Below are 18,167 nucleotides of genomic sequence, written 5' to 3' on the forward strand. Positions count from 1 at the left end.
ACCAATTAATTCTTATAAGCTATCCCAAACTGTGCAGTCTTATACCTGCACAGCCTTTGGAATCCCTCTATTTCGGGTGTCGATTCGATTCATTCATGCATGTAACCCCCCGCTGGAAGCCTGTCAGAAGTCGCTCCTTGTTCGTGCCTCTTTGCACCGGCGATCACTCCCCGCCCTCGTCAGCGCTCGGGATGTTACACAATACCGCATCCTGAAGAAGATGCAGAAGATGGTATAATTGCTTGGAAAAATTGGAATCCTAGTCAGTCTTTGGTCAAACTTGCGTATTGTAACCAGATGAGCTCAAACATAGTTCCTTCCATTAGTTGCTGGGATAGAATCTGGAGTTGGAAAGGCAAAGAAAGAATTAAAATTCTTATGTGAAAAATGCTTCATGGTAGAATGCTAACTAATGACAGACCAGCTAAGTGGAGTGAGTTGTCTAACTGTTGTTCATTCTGCCCTGATAAGGTAGAGAATCATTTACATGCTTTTCGAGACTGTGACAAGGCAAACAAAATTTGGCTTCTCCCTCTGTTTCAACCTCTTCCATCAGGCTTTTTCGACTCTGGCTCTTGGATTGAGTGGCTTTCCCTTAACTTAAATTTTAGCAATCGGTTTGCTAAGGATTGGATGGATCCTTTTTTTACTGGGTGTAACTCCTTGTGGGTTTGGAGGAACAGAGAACTGCATGAAGAGGGGTATAAGAGACCTGAGGATCCTTCTCTTATCCTAGCTGCATTAGTAGAGGAATTAAGGCACTGCAAGGTTAGTAAAAAAAAAGGTGTTATCAATACTCCTCCCTCCCCTTCTCCCTCCTTTTGGACTGCCCCAGTCCAAGGCTTCCTTAAGCTAAATGTTGATGGAGCTGTAGTTGGGGACAAGGCAGCTTGTGGGGGCCTGTTGAGGGATTGGAGTGGAAATTGGATGGGTGGTTTCTCTGTCTTCTTGGGTTCCTGCTCCCCTTTGCATGCTGAGCTCTGGGTTGTTTTCCATGGACTATGTTATGCTTGGAAGCAAGGGTGGAAAAATATTATCTTGGAATCTGACTCTTTACAAGCTTTAAGCCTTCTTACCAATGTTGGTAATGATACTCGAGAGCTCCCTTTGGTAGCTAAGATTCGAGTTCTCCTCCGAAAAGATTGGACTATTTTGTTGAATCGGATCCCGAGGAAGTGTAACACATGTGCGGATTGGATAGCTAAACAGGCAATGGATGATCCTCATGGCCTTACTGTTTTCTCATCCCCACACAATGGAATTATAAACCTTTTAGCAGCTGATATTCTGGATCCTGGAGCTGATGATGGTGGTGACCAAGAGGCTTAGTCTGTAGCATTTTTGCTGGTTCTGTTTGCTGTTTCTATTTTGCTATTTTTGCCTGTTTTTTCCTTTAGTCTTTCCTTGTTCGTTTGTATTGGGGCTATGCCCCTTTCTGTTACCAAAAAAAAATAAAAAAAATAATTGGGCTTTATTTTTCTTATGTAGTATCAGAGGAGAATAATTTTCTGCGGAGATAAACGAAAAGAGCCCCATGAATTATTATTTTTTAGAAAATCCTAACACATTTTTCAATATTTGTGTAATAGGAGATAAACATTTTCATGCAATATGAAATGTATATTTAATAATTATGCTAATAAAAAAATGGGAAATATTATTCTTCTTTCATATAAGATATATTCTTTCATGTCTTCTCACTTCGATTTTCACATTTCACTTTTTTCTTTTTTCTTATAATGGTGAAACTCACCTATTTTTTCTCTACAACATAAAATAACTATCTTACGTGGACTGTAGTCTTAAAAAAGAACAAGATTCTTAAGCCGTAGTGAGGCTCTATCCTTCAAGAGAGATTGTGCTGCTCTTCTCCCAGAGACCAAAGCGCCATCAAATGTGGCTGAGGTCAAATAATCCCCACACACGTACAAACCCGACTCAATTCTCGGGTTTTTATTCAGATCCGTGGGTGGACACTGATTGGGCTGTGCAAACCCGACCCGATAAGTCCTCAAATGCTTCCATTCCTTAACCATTTTCTCTTCAAACCAACTTGAAAGCTCTTGGACCACCTTACCCACTAGCTCATCATCAGACTCACTTTCATACAACCCAATCAGTGATACGGATACCAAAGCTTTATCGGGTGGGCCATACGATGGAGCCACATTTGTGGCAAAGAACATGTTATTCACAATCCCCTTACCCGACCCATTCAGAAACAGGACCGGGTCCCCAACCGGGATCTGATCCCGGTTCGCAGTGAAATACAGACAAACCGTACTTCGAACCGGTTTTTTGGGAACCGGACCGCTCCTTCCTGCCAAAAGCTGAACCGCTGCCGGTTCCTCAACCGCGACGATCACTCCAAGTTCGCTACTCAAAACCTCACCACTCTGCAACCTCACACGCGGCGATTCGGAGCCATCGAGATCAACGGAAACGGCCTTCGTGTTTAGCAGGATCGAACCGGACGGCAACCTTGCCGCCAGCTGTTCGGGAATCGCCGATATGCCGTTCGCCGGAAGAGTGTTGTTGCCGAGGGCGAGGCACTTGAAGATGAAATCGAACAGCCTCGACGTAGTTTCGAGCTCAGGGTCGAAGAAGATCCCGCCGAAAAACGGCCGGAAGAAACTTCCGATGATGGAATCGGAAAACCCTAGCTTCTTCAGTAGGTCGATGGTGGGGACCTCCTCTGCGCTGAGAATTTCTTCGTCGGATTTCGTGAGGACCCGAATTCTGGTGGATCCGATTAGTAATTTGTCGACGAGGGATCCGATTGGGTTGGTTAGGGATTTCGCGGAGTCCCAGAAATGGCGAAGAGGGTCGGCGACGGTGTGGAATTGGCCATCGTAGAAGATTCGAGCTCCAGAATAGAACTTATGGAGGTTCAAGGATTGGTAATTGAGGAGCTTTTGGGCTTCTGGGTAGGCAGTGATGAAGATTTGGAAGCCGCGGTCAAGGAGGAAGCCATCCACAATGTCGGTACGGAGGCGGCCACCCACGGCGTCGGAAGCTTCGAGGAGGAGGAAGGGGATGTTGTGGGAGTTGAGGTGGTTGGCGGCGGCTAAGCCGGCGAGGCCACCGCCGATGACGATGACTTTTGTCTTGGGGAGAGGTGAGGAAGATGTGGAGAAAAGTTGAGTGCAGGATTGGGGATTGAATTTGAATCGTTTTGGAGAAGAGAGGAAGGAAGGGTTTGTGCAAGGAAGGGAAAGGGTGATAATAGTCATTGGAGTTGGATAAGGTTATGGGTTAATGATCTATGCCTTTTTCCATTTGATTGGCTTTATCATCATTTTTATTCGTTTTAATAATGATTGAGAGTTTGTCGTTATGTTTGTAGTCGGAGGTTTAAATTGCAAATGTTTTCATATAGCTTCTGCAAAAGTGTCTTTTTGATAACCTTCTGTGCCTTTTTTTGTGGTAGTGAAAACTTGACGTTTCTTACATCATACAAGGTGGGAATATATTGTTGGGGCGATGTGTTGGTTTTGGCGGACAAATAAAGATATCAAATGGCTTGCTTCTTGCTTTCTGGACTCCTTGGCAACGCTGAATTACCCTGCATGGGGATATGGACTTAGATACAAGTATGGTTTATTCAAACAGCTTATAACAAAGGATGGTCAGGAGGAAGTTGCTGAAAGCTGGCTTGAGGTATTATTTATATACATTGATTATTCATAGTTAGTGGCTTGAAGCCCACTTCTCATATTAGGGTAGGCATGTTTTGTTCATTAATCGTTTTGTTACTCTTTTTGGGAGCCTTGCAAGGCTATTTCTATGTAAGTTACAAGTTCTTCTGATTCATTGAGTGGAGTGTTTCTTTGCAGATGGGGAATCTATTAGAGAATAATATAAACCATTAAAAAGGTCCTCACCCAACACCTTAAGGTTTTGGGTTGAAATGGTTCTTTACATGATATCAGAGCTTTAAGTGACCACAAGGTCACGAGTTCGATCTTCACCGCCTCCCATTTTCTGGTGGAATTAAAATAATAGAACAAAAGGTAAATAAAAAATTGGGCCTGTGCAATATTCACGCTTCAAGCGCAAAGGGCTCTTGCGTGAGGGGGTGTGTTAGAGAATACAAAACATATTGGCTGTAAACCTGCTGTTGTGGTCCACTAAAGTTTCACCGGCAGATTTTGATTTGCAAGCTTTCAATACTGGAGATCATGCCAAAACATATGCTGCCATGAAGAATGCAGAGATGATCTGTGGAAGCTTTTTTTTTTTTTTCTCTTTAACAATTAGAATCTTGTAATTGTTATATTCTTGCATCTAAGTTCGGTATCCTCCTATGAACTTTTAAAGGCACATTTTGAAAGGTTCTAAATGTCCGCTACTGAACTGAGAAATGTAGTACATGGATATGAAGAAAAGCTTATTTTCTCTGTTTCAAATTGTGCTGGCACCTCCATCTTACCTATCAATCATCAGAGAAGTTTCTTTACATTTATGAATACTAAGTTCATTGGACTGACTGCTTGAGTCACTAGTGATGCTTTTTTTTTTTATGTTATATTGCAATTAGATTTGCTACATTTTGTACCCCGGGGATGAATCAGTAGAAGGAAAGAGACTACGACCTAAGCAACAACATACATTAAGCTCTGCCTCTCTCCAGTATATTATTGCACGCTTTGAAAAGAGATCAGGGAAGACAGTAAATTGGGACACTCCCAGAAAAAGTGGTTGTACAAATGAATGATACTCACCCAACACTTAGGATATTGATGAATGTAAAGGGTTTAAGCTGGGAGAAAGCCTGGAATATTACTAAAAGGTGCTTCGTATTGTATAATCTACGAATTCAGTTTATATTTAATAGATATAGAACCATTGTTTGGCCTTCGTCTAATATCTTAACCTTTTAGTAGAGTTGGTGTTAAAATGGTATTAGAGCCTGAGAGTTCCATACTTGCCATCAATAAGTTGAATTTCAGCACAACGTAAATGATCATGTGCCTTGTCCATTTTTTAAATCCAAAGGGCTCTTCATGTCGAGGAATGTTGAGAATTGGTCTTTAAAAATAAATATTTACTTGTTTGGATAACATATGTTTTGTTCTGAAGTTTCGTTGTTTATCCTTGGGTGGAATCATGTATTTACAAGACTGCTGCTTCTGCATTGGCCAAGTATCAGTGTGCCAGCTTATCCAAATAGAGTGGGTTCCTATTTTCAAAATTCACAGCTTCTCAGTAATAACATTTCTAATGCATCTTTATTTCTTTGTTTTATTATTTCCTTCTATGGCATAGAGCCAGAGGAGAGAGTGGGGTAGAAGTACATTAGGTGTTAACTTGTTTTATAGTAATAATTTATTGAGATTGTGGAGCTAAGCTTTTTTCAATATTGTATTTGACAAATAGCAATTCCAATTATACAACACCACATCTCAACTCAAAATCTTAAGATATTGGATCTATGGGTCCTTTTATTTATATTTACCATGCTTAACCTATTCATATCCAATATCGCTCATATTTGATTTCCAACAATTTCCCCTCGTGAGTCCTATAATTGTTAATTCTCTTTCAAGCAGAAGCTTTTTCGAGTATTAACGAGGATACTAATCAATAATGTGCCAATCAACCCAAACACAAACTACCATCTCAAAATACTCGATAACAGAGACCAATCAAACATTGGCTCTGATATCAGAGTTGTACAATGGTCATGCGAGCCCAAATCGGGATTATCATCCACATATTAATGAGCTTAAGCAACAAACTTATAACAAGAAGTTTGACATTATATTTCAATCCAAAATCTTAAGACATTGATTTTTATGAATTATTTCACTACATTTATCGTGTTTTAATGTGAGATTTTTATCACTCACACTTAATTCCCAATAATGCATTCTTCCTGTGGTTATTTGATTGTTTTGAATGACATCTAACTGATCAAAAGCGGAAGTAGAAAGATACTTTTCTCGCTTTACGTGGGTGGTCTTAAAGAAGAAAACATAACATCACCGTATTTTATACGTACAAGTTTCCATCGCATGCTATGATTATAATGAAGTGTCACGATTTTTATTATCACGAATGAGTGGATATTAGATTAGGATTTTAAAAGATTTTTTTTGAGATAAAAAATCGTATATATTTTAAAAAACTATTTAGAACAATTAGGACTTTAAAAAACTTTTTTAAAAGACTTTTTTTACCATCAAGATTTATAAGATCATATCTTAAAGGATTTTAATAGAATTTATAAGATTTGAAAGTACAATATGGATTTATAAGATTTTAAAGAGTCATATAAATTTTTAACAATCATTCAAAATTACAAGAGTCAATAAAAAAAATAACAAAGACATGCAATGATATTAATAAAAAAAAAAAGTAAAACCTAAAATAATTTTCTCAACCAGTAAAACATAATATAATTTTTCACAAACATTCAAAATTACTAAGCAACAACTTTCCACATATCTAAAGTTATACTAGTTCTCCATGCATTATCATTTTCTTGTTCCTGCTCTTGGGTTTGATCAATGGGTTAAAAATTATTTTCTTCATTTGGTATCAGAGCAATGCATATATGATTATCAGATCCAATTGTTATTTATTTATTAAAATAATTCTAAATCTGCATATAGAACCTAAAATTCATGATGAAATCTCATTTGGAATTTTTTGCAATCGATCTTGAAAATCTTGGAATTTTTGTTCTACGTGATGAGAGTTTTCTAACCATATGTCTTATGCATGTTTTCATTGAGTATTCTAAGAAATTTCAAATCTGAATTTCTGGGTTTTATTACGTGAAAGTTTAAAAAATTTCTCAATTTTTTTTCAATCAATACATTGAAACCTTAAATTGCTTTGAGGCTTTTGAAAAATAAATTTTTAGTTATCTATTGACACAAAGATTGTTTGAAAGCGTTTCTTATAGCGAAGGAATTTCGTTCATGAATGTATTGTTACAAAGTATAGGGTTTCATTGATGTAAAATGAAAATTGGTTTGACGATTTTAGTTCGCTGTTATTTTCTTTTATGTTGTTTTTAATACAAAAATCATACATTTTTGTGCCAAGAAAAATTGCGACCCATAGTTTGAAAAATCATTTTTTAAACATCCAAAAGCTCTCAAAAATCTACTGTTTTGAGATGGATTATATTAAAATCTTGTTGGTTCGTTGTTTCTGGGTTGTTTTTATTGAGCTTCCTCCTTCAATGCTAAGCCCAAGCTCATTGAGGGGTTTCCTAAAAATCCTAAACCTTAAACCCTAAATTTCACCTCCTCTATATATTCATTAGTTGTGGGTGGAGGCTAGGTTAGAATGAGAGAATAGATTTGAGAGAAAAATTATTTGAGTGATTTGTGAACAAAGCTTTAAGCTTTGTATTTGAGAGATCTCTAGAGAGAGTTTGGGTGAAACATCTCTAAGGTAGTTTGATTATCACCATTGTTGGAGAGGTTGAGTTAACCACCACATTGGTGTATTTTGATTCTTTATATCCATTATTTTCTTAGTGGACGTTTGATCTGGACTAGGTCTCGTGGGTTTTTACTTCTTTATTGGATAAGGTTTTCCCACGTTAAAATCTGCTTGTGTTCTCCTTCTCTCCCCTGTTTGCATTTTTTATTTTCCGTTGCGCTGCCCGACTTGGTGAAGTTCAGGCCGAAGTAATTGCCGAGATCTGAGATCCAGGATCTTGTTGATTGACTTTCGCACAAAGGCTGCTTAGCCGAGCTTGAGGGAACCGAGTTCCCAACAGTTTTAGGATGAAAATCACTCAAAAATTTGCTATTTTTTGAGCTTTGATGAAGCTACTATGGAGAAACTCGGTTTCAAGCGGGTCAACCCGCCAAAGGAAGAAGAAAACACTGCAATAGAAAAATCACAAGATATCCTAGGGGTTAGAGTGAAATTGTGAGAGAGGCATCCTATTTATATTTCTCACTAAAAATCCTTGAGGGAACTGAGTTCCCAACAATTTTTGGATGAAAATCACTCAAAAATTTGCTATTTTTTGAGCTTTGACGAAGCTACTATGGAGAAACTCGATTTCAAGCGGGTCAACCCGCCAAAGGAAGAAGAAAACACTGCAATAGAAAAATCACAAGAAATCCTAGGGGTTAGAGTAAAATTGCGAGAGATGTATCCTATTTATATTTCTCACTAAAAATCCTTGAGGGAACTGAGTTCCCAACAGTTTTTGGATGAAAATCACTCAAAAATTTGCTATTTTCTGAGCTTTGACGAAGCTACTATGGAGAAACTCGGTTTCAAGCGGGTCAACCCGCCAAAGGAAGAAGAAAACACTGCAATAGAGAAATCACAAGAAATTCTAGGGGTTAGAGTGAAATTGTGAGAGAGACATCCTATTTATATTTCTCACTAAAAAGTCTGACGAAATCCCCACCAATAGAAAATTCATTAAAATTGTTGAATTTTTTAATATCACAAGATTATTTTTTCTTTATTTAAAATCCTGACTGAATACAAACGGATTTGGATGAACTCTAAAATAATTTTTTAAAATCTTAATTGAATACTAATGAATTTTTTTATCCAAAAATAATTTATTAAAAACCCTTGAATCTCAATCCAATTCACTCTTTAAGTCTCTTTTCGGAGTCACCATGAAGACTCGTTGAAGTGCACATGGTCACTTTTCCAAGATTGACCTATTTTCAACTGGGATGTACAACTTATCCAAAAAGATATTGGTGCATTTGAAATCAACTGAACATTTTAAATTTAAATGGTACCATACGGTCCATAACAACAGAGCACAGCATGATGATTTGGTTACCTTCATAAATTTTTTCAGATTTTCAATCATATTAATTGAAGTGAGATGCAGCTATAGTAATAGGTTTTGCACAGGCTGTGTAAAAGTTGTGTTACTCCTATAATCTTATACACCAACTTTTACGAGGCTATACAAGTAAATGGATTATCTATTGTTGGATTGCATGATAAGTTCTTCTCTAGATTGTTATTTGATCGTGTGGTATATTAGCAACTAACGTGACCGTTTAATTGCCAATATTTCTCGTAAATGGCTTAACAAAATACAAAATTAAAGTATTGTTTTCTCCCTTCTCATTGTTGTCTGATTTTCAGCCAAGTTGAACCCAAACCAAGAATCAATATTCCAACTTCCCAGGTGCAATGACCGTTATTTTGGTTGAACCCAAGAAGAATATTTTTTATTTTTTTATTTTTTAACTTAACCCAATAAGAATTTGACTGAGTTTACCGCAGCACAATAGAAACACATCCTGCTAAACCATGAAACGATTTAACATTCATAATAAAAGACAAATAATCAAAAAAAGAAGGGGCAAAAAATGATAATTTTTGAGGAAAATTATGGTGGTTTGGTTTTGCTAAGATTAATTGTATAAATCGATGGTTTCATTTGACTCGCATTCATTTATTTTTTAAAAAATACTGGACCTTGTGTATGGATTTACCCTGACATATAGGTTTAGCCTATTATAATGTATACACACGGGAGAGACTCTTTATCCCTTTCCATCAAATAGTATGTAATTATCCTATTGAAATTGACACATAATAAGCTATCCTAGAAGGCTAGAACAGGACTATTTCTATCAGTGACTATAGTCACCAAAATTCCTTGAATGTGGACTCATCTTTGATTGGAATGGTAGTCTCATTTTAATCTTTTCCAAATAATCCTGCTACTTAATTTCCAAAAAATAATGTTTTATATTCTTAGTGTTATACTTTAAATGAAATCATACAAAAAATATTGAATTTTATATGTTGTTTTGAGCACAAATTCCAACATAAGCTTGAAATAAGAACGGTAAGACCAAGGGTCCTTGTCCAAGGTTGGAATTGGAGACCTAACAAATGTTTTGACGATTTCTAATTGGTTATGAAATTGATCCCAATTTGTCATATATCACGAAATTCACAAGTCTTCCTTTTAAATCACCCCCTTTTCCAATTTCTCACGTCTAATTCTTTGCTCAATATTAACTTCTTTTGGTTGATTTCATTTAAATTAAAATTTTAGTTGTTATATATTATAGTCATTTTTAATTTGGTTCTTATATGAAAATATATCCAATTTGATTCTTATAAGGAAAAAAAAGTTCTCAATTTGTTATCGACGACTTTGATAATACTATGATCTATTTGTCCTACATGACTAATGGATTATAAGTGTTATATGTGTTTGACTAAGTATATTAAATTAATGTTTCAATTCTTATACATGATGTCGATTTTTAATTTTGTCCATATACCATTTTTTTATTTTTTCAAAAACCCACTCCTTGCCATGGGCTGGAAAAAAATTTGGTGGATCAGGACCATCAAAATTCAGTGATCTCCTTTCGTATTTTCACACAAAAAAAATTCATTTTGCTCATTTTTTTATTTTATATTATTATCTATGTTTCATATTTTTCAAAGAGAACCTCTAACTAAATCTTGGTGGTACTTTCTCGCTGGGTTGATGGTGAATGTTGTCGCTTATTTTATTTTTTTATTTTTTTGATGGTGAATGTTGTGTAGAGGAGTGTGTTTTTTTTTTTTTTGGAAACTGATGTTAATTATCTCTTTGAGGAGAATCAGAACCATCCGGTATTCTCACGGTTCGACTCTTTGAGCTGTCTATGAGATTAATCCAGAGTTTAGGTGCGAATTCAAAGATTACGGTACTTATGTCCCTCCTCAGATGGTGTTGGTGGGATTCGAACCGGAGTCCTCTCCTACCACTCAATCTTCGTGTTACCAACTGAGTCACCACACTTCACTAGAGGAGTGTGTTTTGGATCACCACTTATCTGCTTAACAGGGGGCCCACGTTGTGTACCATAGGATATGAGAGTGCTGCGTGAATAAGGATAAAAAGTTCCCATTGAATGAGTCATTTATAAGTTATAACAGTGCAATAGATATAATGACCTTGTTATAAAGTGCTTTTGTCTCATATTTCACCTATGGCGATCTAAAATTTACTGGATATTTTTTAGTCTTTGTCAAATATTCTTCTTGTAGTTTCAGTTATAAAAATAAACCCACATTAACTTTTTAATGCATGTTAATTAACACATAATTTCAATTTTAAATACCTATTTCTTTATACTTTTATCATATAATATTCAGAGTGAAGATATTTTAACTACCAAAAAAATTTATTACTAACTTACTACTCATCACATCATCATTGGATCAAAGAGAGAGAATGCTAAAAAAAATTTGAAGAGAAAGAAAATATTAATCTAATGGTAATTAAATAAGTAGTAAATTGGTACTAGAAAATTTTAATCGTGAAAATATTCCTCCTCTAACATTTATTACTTTAATGTTAAATTTAGCAGTTAACTACGCTCTGTAAAAATATATTGTTTGTGAAAATGAAGCCTTAGCAGTGGTAGTAGATGGAAGAGTATGAATCTGAAGAGAAGAACCAGAATCGCACATTGAGGCAAGCATATATATCTCTACAATAGTGGGTTGACTTTATATAAGGGTGGCTATGCGCTGTAGGTTCCAAGTGTCCTCCAAATATTTGATGGGTTTACCGAATATTTTTTTAAACGACACAAATTATAAAGAGTATTTTGAGTACAATGGTGGTATCGAGAATTTGGTACGATAGCATATTTTACATTAAATTTGACTAACAAGACTTAGTGTAAAATATAAAAGTAGCTATTTTATTCTTTTTCTTGCAAAAAAATTATTAACGCGGCACAATTGGCTGACCTTTTGACTTTAGTAGTTCAATTTTAATAACCTTTTACTGGAATAATTTTTTGGTGAAAAGAATTACCTATGTAATGTATATCAACGCAGCATGTAGGGTATTATGTTAAGAAATGACAGTATACAAGTCGCGTCCTTTACAATTTTTTTGACAAATCACACTGATTGATGGACTGGAACGTGGCATACAGAGAATCATATTTCTTGGTGATAGTACACCAACCACCTCCTTAACATTTTATTTGAAAATTAAAGAAAATACAACAGTTACGATTTATAATTATATTATAAAATGGTTTCTTTTCATAAACTCAATTTGGGAAGCAAAAATATTAAATGGTATAGAATGAATAAGAATACAGTTAATTCATTATTATTTTAAACAACTTTATTAATTCATATAAGGGTGGAAACTCAGACATACTAAAACTTAACAAGAATAAAATGAAAATTTATATACAATTTTAATGGGACAATGATATATGATTTTAATATGGAGTATGAACATAAGAAAATATGTTTTTTTCGTAAAGGTACATAAAAAATAAATTTTATCTACTTAAATATAAAACAGTAATAAAGTTTAATAATATTAATATAGCATCTTTAACAATTTTAATAGATTAATTAATACAAATATAATAAGCTGTTTATGATACTAAACAAAAAATTGTAATAATATAAATAATCTATGATGCACGGACACTGACACGGGACATGAAACGACACGACATGCCGACACGTTAATTCTAAAAAATGACATATTTTGACTTGTTGGGACACGTTTTGATATTAAATAATATTTTTAATATATAATATAATTTATATTTAATACATATAACAGTTCATAATAAGTCATATAATCAAATATTCAAATTCCATAACATAAATATTCAAATTTCACGTGTCGAAAAAAGTTGACTGTGTGTCGGAGCGTGTCGGAGAGTTGACCACGTATCCCAAAATATTGATCGCATATCGAACGCGTGTCGAAACGTGTCGAAGCATGTCTGTATCGGACACGTGTCCGATACACATTTTTTTTCAAAAAATCACGTGTCCAGGTATTGCAGTAAATAATATCTAAGATTTTCAGCCAAAAAATATGGGACTTTTAAACAACGTAAAAATACAATTATGCATAAAATACTAAACCACTAACCTAAGATATTTAATAATATACATATAGCATTTTTAACAATTTTTATAAACTACCTAATACAATAATAATAACATCTTATGCAATTAAATACAATCATAATAATATAAACAAAAACAAATTATCAAATATAGGATTCCACTAACCTAATATTTTTATACAAAAACAGAACCTGTAAAAATAAAAATTGTTAAAATTGTTAAAATAATATTTTTATATTATTACAATTTTTTATTTAGTATCAGAAACAGCTTATTATATTTGTATTAATTAATCTATTAAAATTGTTAAAGATCTATATTATATTATTAAACTTTATTACTGTTTTATATTTAAGTAGATAAAATTTATTTTTTATGTACCTTTACGAAAAAAAAAATATTTTCTTATATTCATACTCCATATTAAAACCATATATCATTGTCCCATTAAAATCGTATATAAATTTTTATTTTATTATTGTTAAGTTTTAGTATGTCTGAGTTCTCACCCTTATATGAATTAATAAAGTTGTTTAAAATAAGAATGAATTAACTGTATTCTTATTCATTCTATACCATTTAATATTTTTGCTTCCCAAATTGAGTTTAAGGAAAGAAACCATTTTATAATATAATTATAAATCGTAACTGTTGTATTTCCTTTAATTTTCAAATAAAATGTTAAGGATGCGGTTGGTGTACTATCACCAAGAAACATGATTCCCTATATGTCACGTTTCAGTCTATCGATCTGTGAGATTGGTCAAAAAATTTGTAAAGGACGCAGCTTGTATGCTGTCATTTCTCAACGTGATACCCTACATGTGATACCCTACATGCCGCGTCGTTATGCATTACGTAGGTAATTCCTTTCACCAAGAAATTATTCCGGTTATTAAAATTGAACTACTAAGGTCAAAATGGCTTGTTATAGGTACAAACGTAGTATTATAGATTTTTCTCAAATTATATTCTTTTAATAATTTTAACTATGCACTTTTTAAAATATATAATTATAATATTAAAGTTATACTTTTTTTACTTTTTATATTAACAAATAATTTTTGCAAAAAAAATTAAAATATAATTTTAATATTATAACTATCTATTCTCATAATATAAAATTAAAACTGCGGATAAAGAAGATTCATTTTTCCCATATTTGAGTTTCTCAATTGTGCTGTTGTGACGAAGCACGAAATTTGGATTCTCTAAATGGGAACTACGGTACTACACTTTAAAAAATAGTACTAGTGATAATTGCTGATGAAAAATGATTTATTATTCAAATATTTATTTTATAAAACTTTAATCATTAATTTTTTCATGATTATTAATTTTATATTTTAAATATTTCAAAGTACATTTTTTTATTGTAGAGGATCCTAATTGGAAACACCCAGATTTTCTTGCCCATAGGACATATATCAAATAAATTATGTATAATTGTAAAAACTATAATAAAATATTAACATATAGAGACTACAATACAACGTAAAGACAAATCGGGAGATATAATAAAGCTTTAATATCTCTGAGGTTGTGCAGATCAGAAAATTTGCAGCAACATTTACTTTTATCAAGATCCGGTTCCGTATTTTGAATTTTTTTTTTTTTTTTGATTTCAGGATCCGGTTCCGTATCTTATGTAAATATATTTGCTGCAAGCTTTTCCATCAGCAGTGACAGCAGAAATGAGGAACTCTATAATAAATTATAAACTTTCTAAAAATATATAAATACAAAAATTAACAAATAAATACACATACCAAATTAAAATAAAAGCATTAGTTACCATGAATACTTTTTTTTTTGTCTTTTGTGTAATTTTTGTTTTATCCACCAGAACAAATATAAAATTTTAAAAAATAGAATAAAAATTGTAGGATATTTGCAAGTTAGAGTACCGAAGAAGTTTCAAAATTGTCCAACATAAATATGAATTCACTAGTGAGGTAAACTCATTCATGCTATATTAAACAACCATCTCATCTAAAAATTCAAATTATTAAGTAAAGATTATTTTAAAAATTTTGTATTATATTTCTCTCAAGTTTCTTTTATATGCTTCAAGATCAATCAATATATTTAACTCGTTTAGTGACAATAGTTGTACTGATAGAATTAGGGGGTGTAAGTGGGAAGAGCCAGCCTATAGGGACTTATGGCCTACCTATATAAGGTCAGGTTTAACTTATTACATATATTCAAATAAAGTAGGCCCGAATTTTAAAAAACATCTATTTAGAAAGCAGACCACAAACTTTTTTTATATGTCGGGCCTATAAGCCTACAGGCCAGCCTATATCATATTATTTATTTTAAATAAAATAAAATAATATTATTTATAGTAGGACCAAATGATAAAAGCTCAGTTGGTGTATATGAGCTGAGTAGATGGTGTGGAAAGACCTATGTTCAATTCCCTCTAATATCACTTTTGGGAGGGACATGAAATCTGTGTCAATCTATACAGTAGCATCATAATCAACATTTAGTGCTGGAAGAAGAGTTATTGATGTTTATCACTATAGCTTGGCTGAAGATACCATCCAAGTTTTAATATGTGCTGGAGATAAGTTATGTAATAAGTATGGTTTGAAGAAAAAATAAAAGGTATAAAAAGGTTTTATGTTTCTTAATCTTTTTTTTTTCTATTCTTTAATCTTGTTTTTTATTTTCTACGTTTACGAATTGTTTGTCAACTTATGTAACATTGGAATTGTATTTACAGGGGAAAGAAGATGATGAGAAGCTTTTGGCTACTACAAGCATAATGATGTGTTTATCGGATTCATGTAGTTATTTTAATTTACATAGTATGGATTGGTTTGTTGGATCTAATGAAATATATGTTATTTAGTTTAAATATTTTGCTTCTGAAAGTGACTTAAATGCAAATTATGATGAGTTGCTGTTGTGATTCATGGTTTTGTTTGGACCTTGAAATTGTAATTTTTGTTTTAACAGCAGAATTTGAGAATTTTGTGATGTTGATTCATGGTTTTACTTGGAAGTTGAAAATTAACAGGCTAGTGGGTCAAGCCAGACCATTTATTTATTTTTTCATAAATGGGTCAAGTCTAGAGGTGTAAATGGGCAAGGCCGGCCTACAAAGGTATACGGCCTAGCCTATATCAGGTCAAGCTCGACCTATTACATATAGTCAAATAGAACAGACCCAGACTTTTAAAAAAGCCTATTTAGAATATAGGCCATAAGATTTCTTTTACATGTCTAGCCTACAAGCCGGCCTATATAATAATATTTATTTTAAAGAAAATAAATAAAATTAATATGTTAATGATTTTGAATAATAAAGTAATATTATTTTAATTATTAAATGTTTAATAGGTTTAAACAGGCTAACAAGTCTAGGACAATGCTTTTATTTTTTTGACATAGGCCATGCCAGACTTATAATTTGGCCATACATAAGACTAACAGGTCAGGCTAGGCTTAAATATTTTACACATGTCTAACCTATTTAAGTCAAAGGCTAGCCTATTTACACCCTAGTCAAGTCAAACTAACAGTTAGACTTGTACTAGGCTATCGGGCAAGGTCAAATTGAAATTTTTTGGCATAGACTTGGACTTTTTGGGACAAAGCTTGGCCTAGCCCAATCCACTTTCACCCCTAAATAGAATACCATTGGTGAAAACAGGAACATAATTTCAATATTTTGAATTTTAATATTTATTTACCAGGGTTTAGCATTTAGTTAAAGAAGAGTATAAATGTTTACCGAAAAAAAAGAATAGTATAAACACCTTAAGTTAAGATTTAAAATTCATTTTTTTTTTGGATACAATAATGAAAATTGTACGCATAACTTAATACAAACTACGAAAAAATCCCACCACACTAGACCAAGGATGTGAATGACAACCTTCTCAGAATCTTTTTTTTTTAATTTCTGTTCATGAGAACAGAAAGGGATAAAAAACTCGTTTGATAACATCAGTTTATTTTTTTGTTCCGGGGATGAATCGGTTTAAATTTTGTGCTGGGGAACTAGAAAAAAAAAATCATTTTTTTTTTGACTTTTTTGTTCCTGGAAACAAAATGATAAACACTTGTTTCTCTCCACCATTACCATAATCACCACCATCATCATCTTGACACCACCACAACAATCTTCGTCGCCGCTGTTGTTATACCACCATTACTGTCGTCACCACCACCACGAGGCCATCGCCACCATCACCACCACCTCCACCCATCGCCACTATCACTACCACCATGCCACTGTCATCACTACTACCATCACCGTCACCACAACCATCGCTACCATCACCACCACTGCCACCAATCACCACCATCATCGCAGCCACTGCCGTCACCAACCACCACTACCATCACCATAGCCACTAACGTCATCACCACCACCACTACCATCGCCATAGCCACTAACTTCATCACCACCACCAACACCACACCACGCCACCGCCACCGCCACCCTCACCCTCACCAACCACCATCTAGGGGTGTTCATTAACTGAACCAAACCGATTCAAACCGCGATGACCGAACCGAAAATCGAAAAATCGAAAATCGAAAAAAAGCTACAAATTTTAATTGGATTGGATCGGTTTTCGGATTGATTGATGAAAACCGATCCAATCTAAACCGATCAAATATATTAATTCTACTCTACTTACTTGGGTCTTTCCTCAATCATATCTCAAAAATTTCTAAACCCAAGACCCATTAACCATCAACTAAACCCAAGAAAAAATCTAGTCACATCTCATCAACAAAATTTTATCTGTGTAAAGCTTTATATCTCATTGTCAAAAAAAATATATATAGATTATTTTTTACTGATGCTTTTGTATTTCAATTTTTTTTTTTACAAAACCAATATATACAAAAGATGTTATTTGCACAATAATTATGAAACAAATTTTAGGATTTTCAAAAAACCGAAAACCGATCCAATCCAAACCGAAAAAAATTGGATTGGATCGGATCGGATTTGAAAAAAAATCCAAACCGAATGGATGATTACATAATCAAAACGAAGGTTGAATCGAATGATTTTTAGTTCCAAAACCGATCCAATCCAAACCGCGAACACCCCTACCACCATCACTACAACCACTGCTGTCACTACCACCATCATGACAACCACTACCGTCACCACCACCACCATAATCGCCAACACTGCCACCATTTCCTCCACCATCGCTGCAGCCACTGTCGTCACCTCCACCACCATGCCACTGCCACCGCCACCACCTATACCTCCATAGCCGCCGCCACCGCTACCATTACCACCACCACACTGCCACCACCGCCAT

At 34.0% G+C, this 18,167-nt stretch overlaps 2 protein-coding genes across 2 annotated transcripts; one reads left to right on the top strand and one right to left on the bottom strand.

Moving 5' to 3' along the window:
• Positions 1 to 1,657: 1,657 nt before the first annotated feature.
• LOC133311027 (15-cis-phytoene desaturase, chloroplastic/chromoplastic) lies at positions 1,658 to 3,238 on the bottom strand. The gene has a single exon (XM_061512037.1). The coding sequence runs from the start codon at positions 3,231 to 3,233 to the stop codon at positions 1,803 to 1,805; it is 1,431 nt and encodes a 476-aa protein (XP_061368021.1). The 5' UTR covers positions 3,234 to 3,238; the 3' UTR covers positions 1,658 to 1,802.
• Positions 3,239 to 3,483: 245 nt separating this feature from the next.
• LOC133311028 (alpha-1,4 glucan phosphorylase L isozyme, chloroplastic/amyloplastic-like) lies at positions 3,484 to 4,790 on the top strand. Its single transcript, XM_061512038.1, has 2 exons — positions 3,484 to 3,660; positions 4,541 to 4,790. The coding sequence occupies exons 1-2, from the start codon at positions 3,484 to 3,486 to the stop codon at positions 4,715 to 4,717; spliced, it is 354 nt and encodes a 117-aa protein (XP_061368022.1). The 3' UTR covers positions 4,718 to 4,790.
• Positions 4,791 to 18,167: the final 13,377 nt, after the last annotated feature.

This window comes from Gastrolobium bilobum, unplaced genomic scaffold (assembly GCF_033153095.1).
Source record: "Gastrolobium bilobum isolate Gb01-03AN ecotype WA unplaced genomic scaffold, APGP_CSIRO_Gbil_v1 utg3218, whole genome shotgun sequence".
Classification (NCBI taxonomy): Eukaryota; Viridiplantae; Streptophyta; class Magnoliopsida; order Fabales; family Fabaceae; genus Gastrolobium; species Gastrolobium bilobum.